Source organism: Pongo abelii, chromosome 2 (genome assembly GCF_028885655.2).
Source record: "Pongo abelii isolate AG06213 chromosome 2, NHGRI_mPonAbe1-v2.0_pri, whole genome shotgun sequence".
Lineage (NCBI taxonomy): Eukaryota > Metazoa > Chordata > Mammalia > Primates > Hominidae > Pongo > Pongo abelii.
In genome coordinates, this window is record NC_085928.1 from 25,926,060 (window position 1) to 25,946,015 (window position 19,956).

General features: G+C 37.5%; 1 protein-coding gene across 2 annotated transcripts in view; it reads left to right on the top strand.

The window, feature by feature from the left end:
- The window catches only part of SLC9C1 (solute carrier family 9 member C1), a 171,138-nt gene that overhangs the window by 83,338 nt on the left and 67,844 nt on the right, over nt 1-19,956 (top strand). For both annotated transcript variants that reach the window (XM_054551527.2, XM_054551525.2), the window contains 3 exons: nt 8,015-8,210; nt 17,087-17,272; nt 19,091-19,240. In XM_054551527.2, coding sequence (XP_054407502.2) covers nt 8,015-8,210; nt 17,087-17,272; nt 19,091-19,240 — 532 coding nt within the window. The remainder of the gene's footprint in view (nt 1-8,014; nt 8,211-17,086; nt 17,273-19,090; nt 19,241-19,956) is intronic.

Sequence of the window (19,956 nt, forward strand, 5' to 3'; positions counted from 1 at the left end):
CGTCCTTGCAATAGTTTGCTGAGAATGATGGTTTCCAGCTTCATCCATGTCCCTACAAAGGACATGAACTCATCCTTTTTTATGGCTGCATAGTATTCCAAGGTGTATATGTGCCACATTTTCTTAATCCAGTCTACCATTGATGGACATTTGGGTCGGTTCCAAGTCTTTGCTATTGTGAATAGTGCCGCAATAAACATATGTGTCCATGTGTCTTTATAGCAGCATGATTTATAATCCTTTGGGTACATACCCAGTAATGGGATGGCTGGGTCAAATGGTATTTGTAGTTCTAGATCCTTGAGGAATTGCCACACTGTCTTCCACAATGGTTGAACTAGGTTACAGCCCCACAAACAGTGTAAATGTGTTCCTATTTCTCCACATCCTCTCAAGCACCTCTTGTTTCCTGATTTTAATGATCGCCATTCTAACTGGTGTGAGATGGTATCTCATTGTGATTTTGATTTGCGTTTCTCTGATGACCAGTGATGATGAGCATTTTTTCATCTGTCTTCTCTGGTTCCATATGAACTTTAAAGTAGTTTTTTCCAATTCTGTGAAGAAAGTCATTGGTAGCTTGATGGGGATGGCATTGAATCTATAAATTAGCTTGGGCAGCATGACCATTTTCACGATGTTGATTCTTCCTACCCCTGAGCATGGAATGTTCTTCCATTTGTTTGTATCCTCTTTTATTTTGTTGAGCAGTGGTTTGCAGTTCTCCTTGAAGAGGTTCTTCACATCCCTTGTAAGTTGGATTCCTAGGTATTTTATTCTCTTTGAAGCAATTGTGAATGGGAATTCACTCATGATTTGGCTCTCTGTTTGTCTGTTATTGGTGTATAAGAATGCTTGTGATTTTTGCACATTGATTTTGTATCCTGAGACTTTGCTAAAGTTGCTTATGAGCTTAAGGAGATTTCGGGCTGAGACGATGGGGTTTTCTAAATATACAATCATGTCATCTGCAAACAGGGACAATTTGACTTCCTCTTTTCCTAATCGAATACCCTTTATTTCCTTCTCCTGCCTGATTGCCCTGGCCAGAACTTCCAACACTATGTTGAATAGGAGTGGTGAGAGAGGGCATCCCTGTCTTGTGCCAGTTTTCAAAGGGAATGCTTTCAGTTTTTGCCCATTCAGTATGATATTGGCTGTGGGTTTGTCATAAATAGCTCTTATTATTTTGAGATACATCCCATCAATACCTAATTTATTAAGAGTTTTTAGCATGAAGCACTGTTGAATTTTGTTGAAGGCCTTTTCTGCATCTATTGAGATAATGATGTGGTTTTTGCCTTTGGTTCTGTTTATATGCTGGATTACATTTATTGATTTGTGTATGTTGAACCAGCCTTGCATCCCAGAGATGAAGCCCACTTGATCATAGTAGATAAGCTTTTTGATGTGCTGCTGGATTCGGTTTGCCAGTATTTTATTGAGGATTTTTGCATCGATGTTCATCAGGAATATTGGTCTAAAATTCTCTTTTTTTGTTGTGTCTCTGCCAGGCTTTGGTATCAGGATGATGCTGGCCTCATAAAATGAGTTAGGGAGGATTCCCTCTTTTTCTATTGATTGAAATAGTTTCAGAAGGAATGGTACCAGCTCCTCCTTGTACCTCTGGTAGAATTCGGCTGTGAATCCATCTGGTCCTGGACTTCTTTTTGTTGGTAAGCTCTTAATTGTTTCCTCAATTTCAGAGCCTGTTATTGGTCTATTCAGAGATTCAACTTCTTCCAGGTTTGGTCTTGGGAGGGTGTATTGTCCAGGAATTTATCCATTTCTTGTAGATTTTCTAGTTTATTTGTGTAGAGGTGTTTATAGTATTCTCTGATGGTAGTTTGTATTTCTGGGGGATTGGTGGTGATATCCCCTTTATCATTTTTTATTGCATCTATTTGATTCTTCTCTCTTTTCTTCTTTATTAGTCTTGCTAGTGGTCTATCAATTTTGTTGATCTTTTCAAAAAAACCAGCTCCTGGATTCATTGATTTTTTGAAGGGTTTTTCGTGTCTCTATCTCCTTCAGTTCTGCTCTGACCTTAGTTATTTCTTGCCTTCTGCTAGCTTTTGAATGTGTTTGCTTTTGCTTCTCTAGTTCTTTTAATTGTGATGTTAGGATGTCAATTTTAGATCTTTCCTGCTTTCTCTTGTGGGCATTTATTGCTACAAATTTCCCTCTACACACTGCTTTAAATGTGTCCCAGAGATTCTGGTATGTTGTCTCTTTGTTCTTATTGGTTTCAAAGAACATCTTTATTTCTGCCTTCATTTTGTTATGTACCCAGTAGTCACTCAGCAGCTGGTTGTTCGGTTTCCATGTAGTTGAGCGGTTTTGAGTGAGTTTCTTAATCCTGAGCTCTAGTTTGATTGCACTGTGGTCTGAGAGACAGTTTGTTATAATTTCTGTTCTTTTACATTTGCTGAGGAGTGCTTTACTTCCAACTATGTGGTAAATTTTGGAATAAGTGTGATGTGGTGCTGATAAGAATGTATATTCTGTTGATTTGGGGTGGAGAGTTCTGTAGATGTCTATTAGGTCTCCTTGGTGCAGAGCTGAGTTCAATTCCTGGATATCCTTTTAACTTTCTGTCTCGTTGTTCTGTCCAATGTTGACAGTGGGGTGTTAAAGTCTCCCATTATTATTGTGTGGGAGTCTAAGTCTCTTTGTAGGTCTCTAAGAACTTGCTTTATGAATCTGGGTGCTCCTGTATTGGGTGCATATATATTTAGGATAGCTAGCTCTTCTTGTTGAATTGATCCCTTTACCATTATGTAATGGCCTTCTTTGTCTCTTTTGATCTTCGTTGGTTTAAAGTCTGTTTTATCAGAGACTAGGATTGCAACCCCTGCCGGTTTTTGCTTTCCATTTGCTTGGTAGATCTTCCTCCATCCCTTTATTTTGAGCCTGTGTGTGTCTCTGTACATGAGATGGGCCTCCTGAATACAGAACACTGATGGGTCTTGACTCTGTATCCAACTTGCCAGTCTGTGTCTTTTAATTGGAGCATTTAGCCCATTTACATTTAAGGTTAATATTGTTATGTGTGAATTTGATCCTGTCATTATGATGTTAGCTGGTTATTTTGCCCAATAGTTGATGCAGTTTCTTCCTAGCATAGAGGGTCTTTACAATTTGGCATGTTTTTTCAGTGGCTGGTACCAGTTGTTCCTTTCCATGTTTAGTGCTTCCTTCAGGAGCTCTTGTAGGGCAGGCCTGGTGGAGACAAAATCTCTCAGCATTTGCTTGTCTGTAAAGGATTTTATTTCTCCTTCACTTATGAAGCTTAGTTTGGCTGGACATGAAATTCTGGGTTGAAAATTCTTTTCTTTAAGAATGTTGAATATTGGCCCCCCTTGTCTTCTGCCTTGTAGAGTTTCTGCTGAGAGATCTGCTATTAGTCTGATGGGCTTCCCTTTGTGGGTAACCTGACCTTTCTCTCTGGTTGCCTTTTACATTTTTTCCTTCATTTCAACTTTGGTGGATCTGACAATTATGTGTCTTGGGGTTGCTCTTCTCGAGGAGTATCTTTGTGGCATTCTCTGTATTTCCTGAATTTGAATGTTGGCCTGCCTTGCTAGGTTGGGGAAGTTCTCCTGGATAATATCCTGCAGAGTGTTTTCCAACTTGGTTCCATTCTCCCCGTCACTTTCAGGTACACCAATCGGATGCAGATTTGGTCTTTTCACATAGTCCCATATTTCTTGGAGGCTTTATTCATTTCTTTTTACTCTTTTTTCTCTAAACTTCTCTTCTTGCTTCATTTCATCTATTTGATCTTCAATCACTGAAACCCTTTCTTCCAGTTGATCGAATCGGCTACTGAAGCTTGTGCATTCATCATGTAGTTCTCATGCCATTGTTTTCAGCTCCATCAGGTCCTTTAAGGACTTCTCTACACTGGTTATTCTAGTTAGCCATTCGTCTAATCTTTTTTCAAGGTTTTTAGCTTGTTTGCCATGGGTTCCAACTTCCTCCTTTAGCTCAGAGAAGTCTGATAATCTGAAGCCTTCTTCTCTCAACTCATCAAAGTCATTCTCCATCCAGCTTTGTTCTGTTGTTGGTGAGGAGCTATGCTCCTTTGGAGGGGGAGAGGTGCTCTGATTTTTGGAATTTTCAGATTTTCTGCTCTGTTTTTTCCCATCTTTGTGGTTTTATCTACTTTTGGTCTTTGATGATGGTGACGTACAGATGGGATTTTGGTGTGGATGTCCTTTCTGTTTGTTATTTTTCCTTCTAACAGTCAGGACCCTCAGCTGCAGGTCTGTTGGAGTTTGCTGGAGGTCCACTCCAGACCCTGTTTGCCTGGGTATCAGCAGCGGAGGCTGCAGAACAGCGAATATTGCTGAACAGAAAATGTTGCTGCCTGATCATTCCTCTGGATGTTTCATCTCACAGGGTTACCCGGCCTTTTGAGGTGTCAGTCTGCCCCTACTGGGGGTGCCTCCCAGTTAGGCTACTCGGGGGTCAGGGATCCACTTAAGGAGGCAGTCTGTCCGTTCTCAGATCTCAAACTCCATGCTGGGAGAAACACTACTCTCTTCAAAGCTGTCAGGCAGGGACATTTAAGTCTGCAGAGGTTTCTGCTGCCTTTTGTTCAGCTATGCCCTGCCCCCAGAGGTGGAGTCTACAGAGGAAGGCAGGCCTCCTTGAGCTGCAATGGGCTCCACCCAGTTCGAGCCTCTTGGCCACTTTATTTATCTACTGAAGCCTCAGCAATGGTGGGCGCCCCTCCCCCAGCCTTGCTGCTGCCTTGCAGTTTGATCTCAGACTGCTGCGCTAGCAATGAGCGAGACTCCGTGGGCATGGGACCCTCTGAGCCAGGTGCGGGATATAATCTCCTGGTGTGCCGTTTGCTAAGACTATTGGAAAAGCACAGTATTAGGGTGGGAGTGACCCGATTTTCCAGATGTCATCTGTCACAGCTTCACTTGGCTAGGAAAGGGAATTCCCCGACCCCTTGCACTTCCCGGGTGAGGCGATGCCTTGCCCTGCTTTGGCTCATGCTCGGTGCACTGCACCCACTGTCCTGCACCCACTGTCCGACAAGCCTCAGTGAGATGAACCCAGTACCTCAGTTGGAAATGCAGAAATCACCTGTCTTCTGTGTCGCTCATGCTGGGAGCTGTAGACTGGAGCTGTTCCTATTCAGCCATCTTGGAACCGCCCCCTATCCTGAATATTTTGCAAAATATTTTGAGGAATTTTACAATGAAATTTCTTTTTAAAAATTTTTGCATATTTTGTTATCTGAAAAATGGCCTTATTTACAGTCATAGAAAATGCTCACAAACATACCTAAAGTAAGAAAGCAAAAATAATCTGTATTAACAAATTCATTTTTTATACCTGTTACTAAATCAGCCTTCAAACTCATCATAAATTTTGGTACCACCATATATTGTTAGAGTTTTTATAAAAATCAAAGGAGATTATGGCATAATATAAGAGAAAAACAATCTGGCTAACATCCACTGTAAACCTTAGCTGCGTCCTTTTAATTTTTTATTTAAAAAAAAATGTTTTTTTTCCTGTCTTTACAATTGATTTAAAGCTTTGAAGTGGGTGGTAGCCACCTCAGAGGAGACTGATGAGTGTTATAGGGCATAAATAGCTACAGAATGTTTATTAGAAATGTGGGGGTCAGCCACCACCCTAAATTTCTTAGGTACATACATAAAGTTACTTAAAGAATAAAAAGGATAGGAATAGTATTCTCTTTTTAATTGAGGTAAATTTCATATACATAAGTTAACCATTAACCATTTTAAAGTGTATAATTCAGTGTTATTTATTAGTCCAAAAATAAACTGGGTATTCATTAAGCAGTCATTCCCCATTTCCCCTTTTTGCCCTGCTCCTGGAAAGCACCAGTCTGTTTTCTGTCCCTGTGAATTTACTTATTTCAAATGTTTCACATAAATGAAATCACTATGTAGCCTTGTGTTTCTGGCTTCTTTCACTTAGCATAATGTTTTCATCTACATAATAGCATGTATTAGTAGCATAAGGGTCATCCTCTTTATAGCATGTGTCAATATGTGATTCCTATTTAAGGTTAAATAATGTTCCATGGTATATATACCACATTTTATTTACCCATTCATCAGTTTATGGACATTTGAGTTGTTTCCGCCTTTTGGCTATTATGAATAGTGCTGCCATGAACATTCATGTGCAAGTTTTTATTTGAATACCTGCTTTCTATTCAAGGGCATATCCCAGGGGCAAAATTGCAGGACTGTGTGGTAATTCTATATTTAGTTTCTTGAGTAACCACCAAATTGTTTTCCACACTTGGTATACAATTTTGATATCAGGAAGTATAAGTCCTTCAACTTTTCTTTTTCAAGATTGTTGTAACTAGTTGAGGTCCCTTACAATTCCATATAAATTTTATATTATCTTGCCTGTTTCTGCAAAATAAAGAAAAAGGTCGAGATTTTTATAGGATTTAATGTAATCTGTAGATTGCTTTGGGTAGCATTGTCATATTATCAATATTAAGCCTTCCAAACCATGAACATGGAATGTCTTACCTTTTATTTAAATCTTTAACTTATTTTGGTAATGTTTTGTTGTTTTGAGCATGCAAGTTTTAGGTTAACATTAATCCTAACTATTTTGGTTTTTTTGGTGCTATTTTAAATATAATTGTTTTCATAATTTCATTTTCAGATCAGTCCTTTCTAGTGTATAGAAATACAACTGATTTTTATATATCGATTTTGTTTCCTGAAACTTTGCTATTTTGTTTATTAGCTCTAGTTGATTTTGGCACATTCTCTAGGATTTTCAGTATATAGGATTATGTCATCCACAAATAGAGATCATTTTACTTCTTCCTTTTCAATTGGAATTTCTTTTTTTTTCTTAGATTCAAGGGAAAGAAATATAGCTAGTGACAAAATGAATGAGATCAGTGACTGCAAATTTAACCATAAATTTAAGCAAAGGTAACCTCCAGTGCCATGCTTTGCCGAACATGGTTTTGCTGCTGGAAGAGATCAAGAAAAGCAGACTGGAGAGAGGACAGAGAGTTTACCACAAAGTTAACAAGGCTTAAACTCTGTAGCTCCCATCACAGAGGAATTGCCAGAGGCCTTGGAGGGCCCTGACAATGTGAGCACAGACTATGTATTACTGCACTCATAATTTCATCATCTTTTTTTCAAATGGGATCCAAAATTGTAAAAGCTTCTGAGCCATGGCATAGATGTACCTTTGAGAATGAGAAAATGATCTGGTACTTACCCAGTCTTCAATCAGCAATTAATTAATCATTATCATGTGAATTTTAACAACAATAGTGTATTATTATACTACTTGAATAATTAAAATATTAAATGTAAATCTTTTTATCTACATTTCTACTCTCCATCATATTGAATATGGAAGCTATTTTTCAAAGCATATACATTAATTTAAATTTTGTGATAAAATTTGGATCCATATATTCCACCACCATGCATCCTAGGCTTTGATCCCAATTTTATGCCTTGACAAGAGAAGATGCTCATGATACGTTGTTAAAAGGGAAAAATGCAGGTTACAGAAAAATATGTGACATATAACTTCTTTTAAGTTTATAATCATTTTATAAACATAAAAAGTTGGAACAATATTCAAACTAATAGTATTCATCTCTGAAAATAGGAATTATCAAAAGCTAGAAAGTATTCTCTTTATTTAAAAAAAATTCCAGTTTGAATTTTTCATGTGTTATACCAAAAATATTTCTATTAAAAGTAAAAAGAAAAAGTGAATGAGATTTAAGGAGGGAGAGAAAGAAAAAGGAGAAACTAGACTCAAGACAGTGGAGGATCAGTGGAAGAAATTAAAAGGACAGTATCTGAAGCGGGATGCCAGAACGTGTTAGCTTAGTGGTGGCTGCTTTCAGAATTAAGGAAGGCTCTGCAGCTGTTGATAAGTGGAACAGAAATGAGTATATATGAAAATCATTTAATGTAAACCTTTTATCAGATGAAACTGTCTTTTTGTTTTACAGATACTTCTTTTTTCACATATGCCATACAATAGTATTTACTGAGGAATTTGAACATGTTGGATACCTTGTGATATTAATGAATATATTTCCCTTTATAATCTCTTGGATATCCCAGTTAAATGTAATCTACCACAGCGAATTAAAACACACTAACTACTGTTTTCTTACACTTTATATTCTAGAGGCACTACTTAAGGTAATCTAAAATTTATGTGTGTATGGAAGTGTTATATGTCTGACAGGGAGATTTCCTAGCCTTGTTTTTCAACACCAGCAACAGACAATTTTCTGAAGGAGTGTATGAATTTCTTCCTCACGTCTCCAAACTTTAATTTTTGAAGGTGATTTTTATAGTAACTCAATAGATAATATGCATACTTGAAGCACTGATTTTGTATTTCCAGAAATAAATTTTAAAACGGTGTGTGTCAAAGGGACACAAAGTGAGTTTAAAAGGTATTGGCAATGTTCTCAGTCTTAACAGGGTGGTGAGTACTTGAAGGTTCATTTTATTATTTTTATACTGGATAGATATTTTTATATCTCTCTAGTATGATAGAGGAATACACAGAGTACAATGGGAACAGACAGAAGGAGCTTCTTATGCAGAATAGTAGGGTCAGAGAAGGAAGGTATTTAAGGGAAAGCAACACTTGAGTTGAATTCTGAATAATGGGTAGGAGTCAAAAAAGAGAATAACTACAAGTACATCGCATAATAAACAACAAGAACAAGGGAAAACATAGAAGCAACACCATGACACATGTAAGGAACACTACTCCCAATGACTGAAGCTCAGGAATGAGTTGGTCAGAGTGGAGATTGGAGAGATGTTAAATATGTTTTCAGGATATGGAAAATGAGGGAAGAGACATAGACGTGAATTAAATAATAAAGGGCAGGCCATGCTGTCTCATCTACTTTTGTGACATCAACTGTCATTCATATTCTAATGACTCCCAAATTCATGTCTATAGCTCAAATTTTATCCAGAGCCATAGATCATATAGGTAGCTGCTGACTAGATCCCTCTGACAAAGTACTGTGCAAACATTACAAGCAGCATATTGAAAAGAAATGTGTCTTCTCTAATCCTACTCTCCCTTCAGAATTTCAATGGAAACCCAATTTCCCAAGCTGGACTCTACAATCATCTTTGAAATCTCCCACTTTCTTAGCTATAATAGGTTTCAAGAAACCTTTTTTGAAATATGCAGAAAGACTGACTGTATCAACTATCACAAAATAGTAGGAATTTTGACTATTTTCTGCCTTGGAATAGATGCTTCAGTATTTTAGCTATTTGATTTCAAATTAGTATGATCATTTACTAGTATAAATATATACTTTAACATATCTAAATTCAAATTATTATTATTATTATACTTTAAGTTCTAGGGTACATGTGCACAACGTGCAGGTTTCTTGCATATGTAAACATGAGCCATGTTGGTTTGCTGCACCCATTAACTCATCATTTACATTAGTTATTTCCCCTAATGCTATCCCTCCCCCAGCCCCCCATCCCACAACAGGACCTGGTGTGTGATATTCCTTGCCCTGTGTCCAGGTGTTCTCATTGCTCACATCCCACCTACGAGTGAGAACATGCGGTGTTTGGTTTTCTGCCCTTGTGATAGTTTGCTCAGAATGATGGTTTCCAGCTTCATCCATGTCCCTACAAAGGACATGAACTCATCCTTTTTTATGGCTGTGTAGTATTCCATGGTGTATATGGGCCACATTTTCTTAATCCAGTCTATCACTGATGGACATTTGGGTTGGTTCCAAGTCTTTGCTATTGTGAATAGTGCCACAATAGACATATGTGTGCATGTGTCTTTATAGTAGCATGATTTATAATCCTTTAGGTATATACCCAGTAATAGGATGGCTGGGTCAAATGGTATTTCTAGTTCTAGATCCTTGAGGAATTGCCACACTCTTCCACAATGGTTGAACTAGTTTCTACTCCCACCAACAGTGTAAAAGTGTTCCTATTTCTCCACATCCTCTCCAGCATCTGTTGTTTCCTTTTTAATGATCGCCATTCTAACTGGTGTGAGATGTTATCTCATTGTGGTTTTGATTTGCATTTCTCTGATGACCAGTGGTGATGAGCATTTTTTCATGCATCTACTGGCTGCATAAATGTCTTCTTTTGAGAAGTGTCTGTTCATATCCTTTGCCCACTTGTTGATGGGTTTTTTTATATAAATTTATTCAAGTTCTTTGTAGATTCTGGAGATTAGCCCTTTGTCAGATGGGTAGATTGCAAAAATTTTCTCCCATTCTGTAGGTTGCCTGTTCACTCTGATGGTAGTTTCTTTTGCTATGCAGAAGCTCTCTAGTTTAATTACATCCCATTTGTCTATTTTGGCTTTTGTTGCCACTGCTTTTGTGTTTTAGTCATGAAGTCCTTGCCCATGCCTACGTCCTGAATGGTATTGCCTAGGTTTTCTTCTAGAGTTTTTATGGTTTTAGGTCTAACATTTAAGTCTTTAATCCATTTTGAATTAATTTTTGTATAAGTTATAAGGAAGGGAGCCAGTTTCAGCTTTCTACATATGGCTAGCCAGTTTTCCCAGCACCATTTATTAAATAGGGAATCCTTTCTCCATTTCTTGTTTTTGTCAGGTTTGTCAAAGATCAGATGGTTGTAGATGTGTAGCATTATTTCTGAGGCCTCTGTTCTATTCCATTGGTCTATCTCTCTGTTTTGCTACGAGTACCATGCTGTGTTGCTTACTGTAGCTTTGTAGTATAGTTTGAAGTCAGGTAGCATGATGCCTCCAGCTCTGTTCTTTTTGCTTAGGATTGTGCTGGCAATGCAGGCTCTGTTTTGGTTCCATATGAACTTTAAAGTAGTTGTTTTCCAATTCTGTGAAGAAAGTCATTGGTAGCTTGATGGGATGGCATTGAATCTATAAATTACCTTGGGCAGCATGACCATTTTCACAATATTGATTCTTCCTACCCATGAGCATGGAATGTTCTTCCATTTGTTTGTGTCCTTTATTTCGTTGAGCAGTGGTTTGTAGTTCTCCTTGAAGAGGTCCTTCATGTCCCTTGTAAGTTGGATTCTTGGGTATTTTATTCTCTTTGAATCAATTGTGAATGGGAGTTCACTCATGATTTGGCTCTCTGTTTGTCTGTTATTGGTGTATAAGGATGCTTGTGATTTTTGCACATTGATTTTCTATCCTGAGACTTTGCTAAAGTTGCTTATGAGCTTAAGGAGATTTTGGGCTGAGACGATGGGGTTTTCTAAATATACAATCATGTCAGCTGCAAACAGGGATAATTTGACTTCCTCTTTTCCTAATAGAATACGCTTTATTTCTTTCTCTTGCCTAATTGCCCTGGCCAGAACTTCCAACACTATGTTGAATAGGAGTGGTGAGAGAGGGCATCCCTGTCTTGTGCCAGTTTTAAAAGGAAATGTTTCCAGTTTTTGCCCATTCAGTATGATATTGGCTGTGGGTTTGTCATAAACAGCTCTAATTATTTTGAGATATGTCCCATCAATACCTAGTTCATTGAGAGTTTTTAGCATGAAGGGCTGTTGAATTTTGTCAAAGGCCTTTTCTGCATCTATTGAGATAATCATGCAGTTTTTGTCCTTGGTTCTGTTTCTGTGATGGATTGTTTATTGATTTGCATATGCTGAACCAGGCTTGCATCCCAGGGATGAAGCTGACTTGATCGTGGTGGATAAGCTTTTTGATGTGCTGCTGGATTTGGTTTGCCAGTATTTTATAGAGGATTTTTGCATCGATGTTCATAAGGGATATTGGTCCAAAATTCTCCTTTTTTGTTGTGTCTCTGCCAGGCTTTGTTATCAGGATGAGGCTGGCTTCATAAAGTGAGTTAGGGAGGACTCCCTCTTTTTTATTGTTTGGAATGGTTTCAGAAGGAATGGTACCAGCTCCTCCTTGTACCTCTGGCAGAATTCAGCTGTAAATCCATCTGGTCCTGGACTTTTTGTGGTTGGTAGGCTATTGATTATTGCCTCAATTTCAGAGCCTGTTATTGGTCTATTCAGAGATTCAACTTCTTCCTGGTTTAGTCTTGGGAGGGTGTATGTGTCCAGGAATGTATCCATTTCTTGTAGATTTTCTAGTTCATTTGTGTAGAGGTGTTTACAGTATTCTCTGATGGTAGTTTGTATTTCTGTGGGATTGGTGGTGATATCCCTTTTATCATTTTTTATTGCGTCTATTTGATTCTTCTCTCTTTTCTTTATTAGTCTTGCTAGTGGTCTATCAATTTTGTTGATCTTTTCAAAAAACGAGCTCCTGGATTCATTGATTTTTTTGAAGGGTTTTTAGTGTCTCTATCTCCTTCAGTTCTGCTCTGATCTTAGTTATTTCTTGCCTTCTGCTAGCTTTTGAATGTGTTTGCTCTTGCTTCTCTAGTTCTTTTAATTGTGATGTTAGGGTGTCAATTTTAGATCTTTCCTGCCTTCTTTTGTGGTCATTTAGTGCTATAAATTTCCCTCTACACACTGCTTTAAATGTATCCCAGAGATTCTAGTACGTTTTGTCTTTGTTCTCACTGGTTTCAAAGAACATCTTTATTTCTGCCTTCATTTCCTTATTTACCCAGTAGTCATTCCGGAGCAGGTTGTTCAGTTTCCATGTAGTTGTGCGTTTTTGAGTGAGTTTCTTAATTCTGAGTTCTAATTTGATTGCACTGTGGTCTGAGAGACAGTTTGTTGTGATTTCTGTTCTTTCACATTTGCTGAGGAGTGCTTTACTTCCAACTATGTGGTCAATTTTGGAATAAGTGTGATGTGGTGCTAATAAGAATGTATATTCTGTTGATTTGGGGTGGAGAGTTCTGTAGATGTCTATTAGGTCTGCTTGGTGCAGAGCTGAGTTCAAGTCCTGAATATCCTTGTTAACTTTCTGTCTCATTGATCTGTCTAATGTTGACAGTGGGGTGTTAAAGTCTCCCACTATTATTGTGTGGCAATCTAAGTCTCTTTGTAGGTCTCTAAGGATTTGCTTTATGAATCTGGGTGCTCCTGTATTGGGTGCATATATATTTAGGATAGTTAGCTCTTCTTGTTGAATTGATCCCTTTACCATTATGTAATGGCCTTCTTTGTCTCTTTTGATCTTCATTGGTTTAAAGTCTGTTTTATCAGAGACTAGGATTGCAACCCCTGCTTTTTTTTGCTTTCCATTTGCTTGGTAGGTCTTCCTCCATCGCTTTATTTTGAGCCTATGTGTGTCTCTGTACACGAGATGGGTCTCTTGAATACAACACACTGATGATTCTTGACTCTTTATCCAATTTGCCAGTCTGTGTCTTTTAGTTGGGTCATTTAGCCCATTTACATTTAAGGTTAATATTGTTATGTGTGAATTTGATCCTGTCATTATGATGTTAGGTGGTTATTTTGCCCATTAGTTGATGCGGTTTCTTCCTAGCATCAATGGTCTTTACAATTTGGCTTGTTTTTTCAGTGGCTGGTACCCGTTGTTCCTTTCCATGTTTAGTGCTTCCTTCAGGAGCTCTTGTAGGGCAGGCCTGGTGGAGACAAAATCTCTCAGCATTTGCTTGTCTGTAATGGATTTTATTTCTCCTTCACTTATGAAGCTTAGTTTGGCTGGACATGAAATCCTGGGTTGAAAATTCTTTTCTTTAAGAATGTTGAATATTGGCCCCCATTCTCTTCTGGCTTGTAGAGTTTCTGCTGAGAGATCCAGTGTTAGTCTGATGGGCTTCCCTTTGTGGGTAACCTGACCTTTCTCTCTGGCTGTCCTTTACGTTTTTACCTTCGTTTCAACTTTGGTGAATCTGAGAATTATGTGTCTTGGGGTTGCTCTTCTCAAGGAGTATCTTTGTGGCATTCTCTGTATTTCCTGAATTTGAATGTTGGTCTGCCTTGCTAAGTTGGGGAAGTTCTTCTGTATAATATCCTGCAGAGTGTTTTCTAACTTGGTTCCATTCTCCCCGTCACTTTCAGGTATACCAATCGGATGTAGATTTGGTCTTTTCACATAGTCCCATATTTCTTGGAGGCTTTGTTTCTTTTTACTCTTTTTTTCTCTAAGGTTCTTTTCTTGCTTTATTTCATTAATTTGTTCTTCAATCACTGATACCCTTTCTTCCACTTGATCAAATTGGCTGCTGAAGCTTGTGCATGTGTCACGTAGTTCTTGTGCCATGTTTTTCAGCTCCATCAGGTCATTTAAGGTCTTCTCTACAGTGTTTATTCTAGTTAGCCATTCATCTTATCTTTTCTCAAGGTTTTTAGCTTCCTGGCGATGGGTTCAATCATGTTCCTTTAGCTCGGAGAAGTTTGTTATTACTGACCTGCTGAAGCCTACTTCTGTCAACTTGTCAAAGTCATTCTCCGTCCAGCTTTGTTCCATTGCTGGTGAGGAGCTGTGATCCTTTGGAGGAGAAGAGGTGCTCTAGTTTTTAGAATTTTCAGCTTTTCTGTTCTGGTTTCTCCCCATCTTTGTGGTTTTATCTGCCTTTGGTCTTTGATGTTGGTGACAGATGGGGTTTTGGTGTGGATGTCCTTTTTGTTGATGTTTTTGCTATTCCTTTCTGTTTGTTAGTTTTCCTTCTAACAGTCAGGTCCCGCAGCTGCAGGTCTGTTGGAGTTTGCTGGAGGTCCACTCCAGACCCTGTTTGCCTGGGTGTCACCAGTGGAGGCTACAGAATAGCAAATATTGCAGAGCAGCAAATATTGCTGCCTGATCCTTCCTCTGGAAGCTTCGTCCCAGAGGGACACCCACCTGTATGAGATGTCAGTCGGCCCTTACTGGGAGGTGTCTCCCAGTTAGGCTACATGGGGGTCAGCCACCCACTTGAGGAGGCAGTCTGTCCATTCTTAGAGCTCAAACGCCATGCTGGGGAACCACTGCTCTCTTCAGAGCAGACAGAGACATTTAAGTCTGCAGAAGTTTCTGCTGCCTTTTGTTCAACTATGCCCTGCCCCTGGAGGTGCAGTCAACAGAGGCAGCAGGCCTTGCTGAGCTGCAGTAGGCTCCACCCAGTTGGAGCTTCCCAGGCTGCTTTGTTCACCTACTCAAGCTTCAGCAGTGACAGACCCCCCTCCCCTTACCATGCTGCTGCCTCTCAGGTCAATCTCAGACTGCTGCACTAGCAGTGGGTAAGGCTCCGTGGGCATGGAACCCACCAAGCCAGGCATGGAATATAATCTCTTGGTGTGTGCTGTTTGCTAAGACCATTGGAAAAGCACAGTATTTAGGTGGGAGTATCCCATTTTTCTAGGTACAGTCTGTCACGGCTTCCCTTGGCTAGGAAAGGGAAATCCTCTGACCCCTTGTGCTTCCCGGGTGAGGTGATGCCCCAGGAACATGGGCTGCACCCACTGTTCAACCAGTCCCAATGAGATGAACCAGGTACCTCAGCTGGAAATGCAGAGATCACCCGTCTTCTGCATGAATCACACTGGGAGCTGTAGACCGGGGCTGTTCCTATTCAGTCATCTTGTAACAAACCCCCTCAAATAATTATTTTTAACAAGAACGATGTTATGACATTAAACCACTATAGACACCACAATTGTGACTATTGGTCACAATTCTGTAAAATTTAAAAATTATTTGTTCCAGTATTATAAATTTAGCAGATCAATTAATCATTAGGTAACAGTTAAGTGAGATAAAATATGCGGGTACAGATACTGGATCTAAAATATTCACATATATTTCACTTTAACTAATAAAATGAAGTCCTTCCATATTTGTATTCTACCAGAAATGTCATATTTAACATACCTTAACTAGAAACATACCTTAACTATCTTCAGTTGGCATTCAGCTAGCCTTGAACAGAATTGCCAGAAAAGCTTTTTCAATTGTGGATTCAAGGCAATGAAATCTTTGTTTCCAGAATTCAGATTAAGTTATGGCATTAATGCCCGCAAATTAATATAGGGAACACAAGGAAAGGGAAGGAAATGTATGTATTCTAACTTGGTTTTTTGCCTAGCAGTAGGAGATTTGTAAGTGCTTCAATTTTATTATTTTCTTTTGAGTTGCTTCTAAAACGTCACCCTTTTTAGGGATCCTTAAAGAACATTGTCCGAATCAAGAAATATTCTAGTTGTCCTCACTGGATCTCTAGATGTATGAGGGAGAAAATAGGAAAAAAACAAACAAACAAAAAAAACAAGGAATATGCTTTTTAAAAAAACAGCAAAAGCAATTTCTCAACTGGCAGCTATCTGATTTAAAAGACTGTCAAATTAGTGGACCTGTTTAGAATCATCCCAATAAGCTATTCTACCTCTAAGGTAGGAATACATGGTTATGGAGTAAAACATACACATAGAAAGCCTCTGATATGTATTTATTTCAATGTTTATGTGTTGATGAAACCTTATGTTAGCTCTGCAAATATATTCATTGAGATAAAGAAAAGGGTTGGTGGAATTGCTAAGGTAATTCTGACAAAATATTTACTTCTACTTAGATTTTCTTACAAATTTTTTTGAGAAATTAAAAATAACTTATTCTGCGTTATCCCAGAATGAAATTACACAAGTGAATTTAGTGAAGAAAGCGTAATCTTTTAATAAATACATTTTTAAATCTTGAACTACTTTAATAAAAACTTTGCCCACATGTGTCACAACAAACAGAAACTAATTTTGTCTTGACTACTCAGAATCATCATTTTGGATATAAATTATAAAATAATAAAAATGGATACAATCCCCAGGATTTTTATGGCATTTAGGGCAGCTTGTTTTAAATCAAAACACCCTGGCATACTACATTTTTCTCTGAATTTGCCTTTCCATTGTTGCTACTTTTTACTGGTGTCATTATATACATCTGTTTGTTTTCATTATACCTGTCCTTTAAACCCAATCCTAAATTAATAGTCCTAGGAGTATTCCTTTATTACAGGATAAATTTGATGAACTTGTTTGTTTGTTTGATTTTGGTTTCCTGAGGATATTTCATACATGTGGAGTAGATAAGAGAAAAGCCTAACATGATGTTTAAATTATTGTGGAAAATGGTGTAGTAAAAGCAGAAACAAACATGATAATGTAATTTCCTTTTAAATCAACAGATAGCAGCAATGAGGAAGGACTTCTTTTCACATGCCTGGAACATATTCGAGTTAGCAATTACATTAATTGGCATCTTACATGCAATACTTTTTGAAATAGACACCATTAAGTATATTTTTAATGAGACTGAAGTAATAGTCTTTATAAAAGTTGTTCAATTTATTCGTATACTACGCATTTTCAAGGTAAAGAACCTGTCAATCATGCAGTTTCTAATTCCTACTGATTGTTTCATAAAACATAGAGTAAAATTAGTTTACTAGTTTCATGGTTAACATTTTCTGTTGGGTTAATGTTTATATTTTAAATTTTAGCTCCCTTTGACAAACTAAATTTTATAACATTTCATATTACAAACATCCAAATTATATTAGGAATTTGTTTAGCATGTGAAAGTATAGAAATACTCATCACAACTTTTCCTTTAAATAGACAGCACATGAGAAATTCTATATTAATGTAAGTGTAAGTTAACCTCCATGTAATGTTTATTTTTATAGATATTTGGGGAATAAAAGATGGAAGTTAACAAAACAACCATGCTAACTATTTATAGGAACAAAGAAAATAGCCTACATTTATACAAATCAAGGAAAAAATACATATGGTATTATAGAAATATGGTTTCAAAAATAACCTTTGATTGTCTAATAACATGTTTCTATAACAAATATTATGGGTGGTTATTTTCTGTGTGATTATTTCAGTGACATGAAACTCACTCCTTCACAAATAAGTATATATATGAATGCAGATATACTCTCTCTTTCCTATCTTTTCCACTATTCATACACAAACAAGATACATACATATATAAGCACTGTGAGTGATACAGTTAAATAAAACATAGTTTGTATGGAGATAAAACTAATAGAATCTTTACATTTAGATCTTTCTTACACATGTAAGTTATAATTTAAAACATTTTTACTACTGAGAGGCATAAATCAACTAGGTCAAAGAATACAGAACCAGTAGCCTGCTTTTTCGGTATTCTAAGGTATCATAAGTAGTGCTAGAGTGCAATTTACCTGAGGAAGGCAAGTCTAGTGTATTCCACTGATGAATTAATTCTGATATGAAGGTATACAGAGCCTAACAAATAGTTCAGATGAAGAAACTGATAAACCACCTAAGAAAAGTTTGTTGATATATTCAGAAAACTCTGAACTATGGTCTTATGTTAAATCACAGGTCCTAGGAATATGAAGATGAATTAGATATTGTCTCTTCCCCTGGAAAGCTTATTGTAGAAGAAAAATCGCTAGTAATCTAGATATTGAAATGTTATATGGTAGGATAAGTGCAAAACAGGAGTATGCGCAGAATGAGAAAAGACTTCATTTATTAGGTGATACTTGAGCTGAATCTTGAAAGATGAGTGTAAACCCTTTGGGGATTAGTGGCAGGTAGTTGCAGGGTAGAGTATGGAGGTTGTGGAACATAGGTAGAAAAACAAAGCGATCAATGAACTCTGCAGAAGCTAGGGGACTGCATAATGGTAGCTGATAACCTGGAGACTTCAACCCTTAGCAAAGGAACACAGAGAAGTGAAGTTAATTTTGGGGTCTAACAGGCAGTATGGTTGTGGTGGTTTCTCACCTGACCAGACCATCTGGTAGGAGGTGTTATAGGAGATTTAGCATGCAAAAATGGCAGTAATTTAGTCATTTTATGACCTAAGCACAGAAGATTAATTGCATTGTTTTCCAAGAATTTAAACCAGTTGAAAATAGCATCCAATTCTCTATAAGGAAAATAAGTAAAGAATAAAGTCATAAATTTCACATAGGTACCCCCAAATTATTAGTTATAGGGAAATAGCTATAGTCATGAAGTTATAAAGATACCACTAAAAAAATAACAAAGAACCTTGACAGGTTATTGTAGTTATCTTTGAGGGCACTTAATTTCTTATTATTAACTATTTTGATTAAACTAATCAACATATCATAAAATGATATTTGTGCAATTTATATTAATGGAAGTCCTGTTTAATTCAGCTCATAGCACCAAAGTTGCTGCAAATAATAGATAAAAGAATGAGTCATCAGAAGACCTTTTGGTATGGAATACTAAAAGGATATGTCCAAGGCGAAGCAGACATAATGACTATAATTGATCAGATTACAAGTTCTAAACAGATTAAACAGGTAAGAAAACCTTAAATCCTAAGAAAAGAGTTCACTCAGCCCTCAGTTGCCCTCATCCATCATTTTTTTCTGTTCATATATGCAGATGTCTTTGACTCCTGGTTTTCTAATTAATTTCTTTAAAAACTTAAACTAGGTTACATTTAAATTACTCAAATGCCTCCTTCTGAAATGAACTGTGCCATATTAGCGAGTTACAAGGCTCATATAAAGCACCTTTCTGTCTTTGTGGAGGCTATCATGAAACCCATGTGCAGCGGTTAGCTTTCTCCCAATGCAAGCTCTAAGATCTGTCAGGCTATGGGTGTGTAAAATAGGAAGTACTGGAAGGTGAGAAGTGAAGGCAGGGTGGAGAAAACAGGGCTTCCTCATAATGCCCAAAAGCTTCTTTCACCTCTCTCTATCCTTGTTTTCTACACATTAAACAGTAAAGGAAATAAAAACAAGTGATTCAGCAAATAGAAAGAAGTAAAGAAAACAATAATTAAAATAGAGGGAAACCTAGTTTGATTTTGTCATTATGCAGATGAGAAAAAGGAGGCCAAGAAGGTTAAATGATTGTGCCCAAAGTTCCATAGTGAGTAAGCAGGAAAGATAATTCTAAGGCCTAAATTCTAGATATTATTTTTACTTTCTAGATTGAGACAGATTAAAACTGATATGTGCCCACGAGTTTGTCAGCTATGTGGAATGCAATATTTACTTTTCAAGACGAT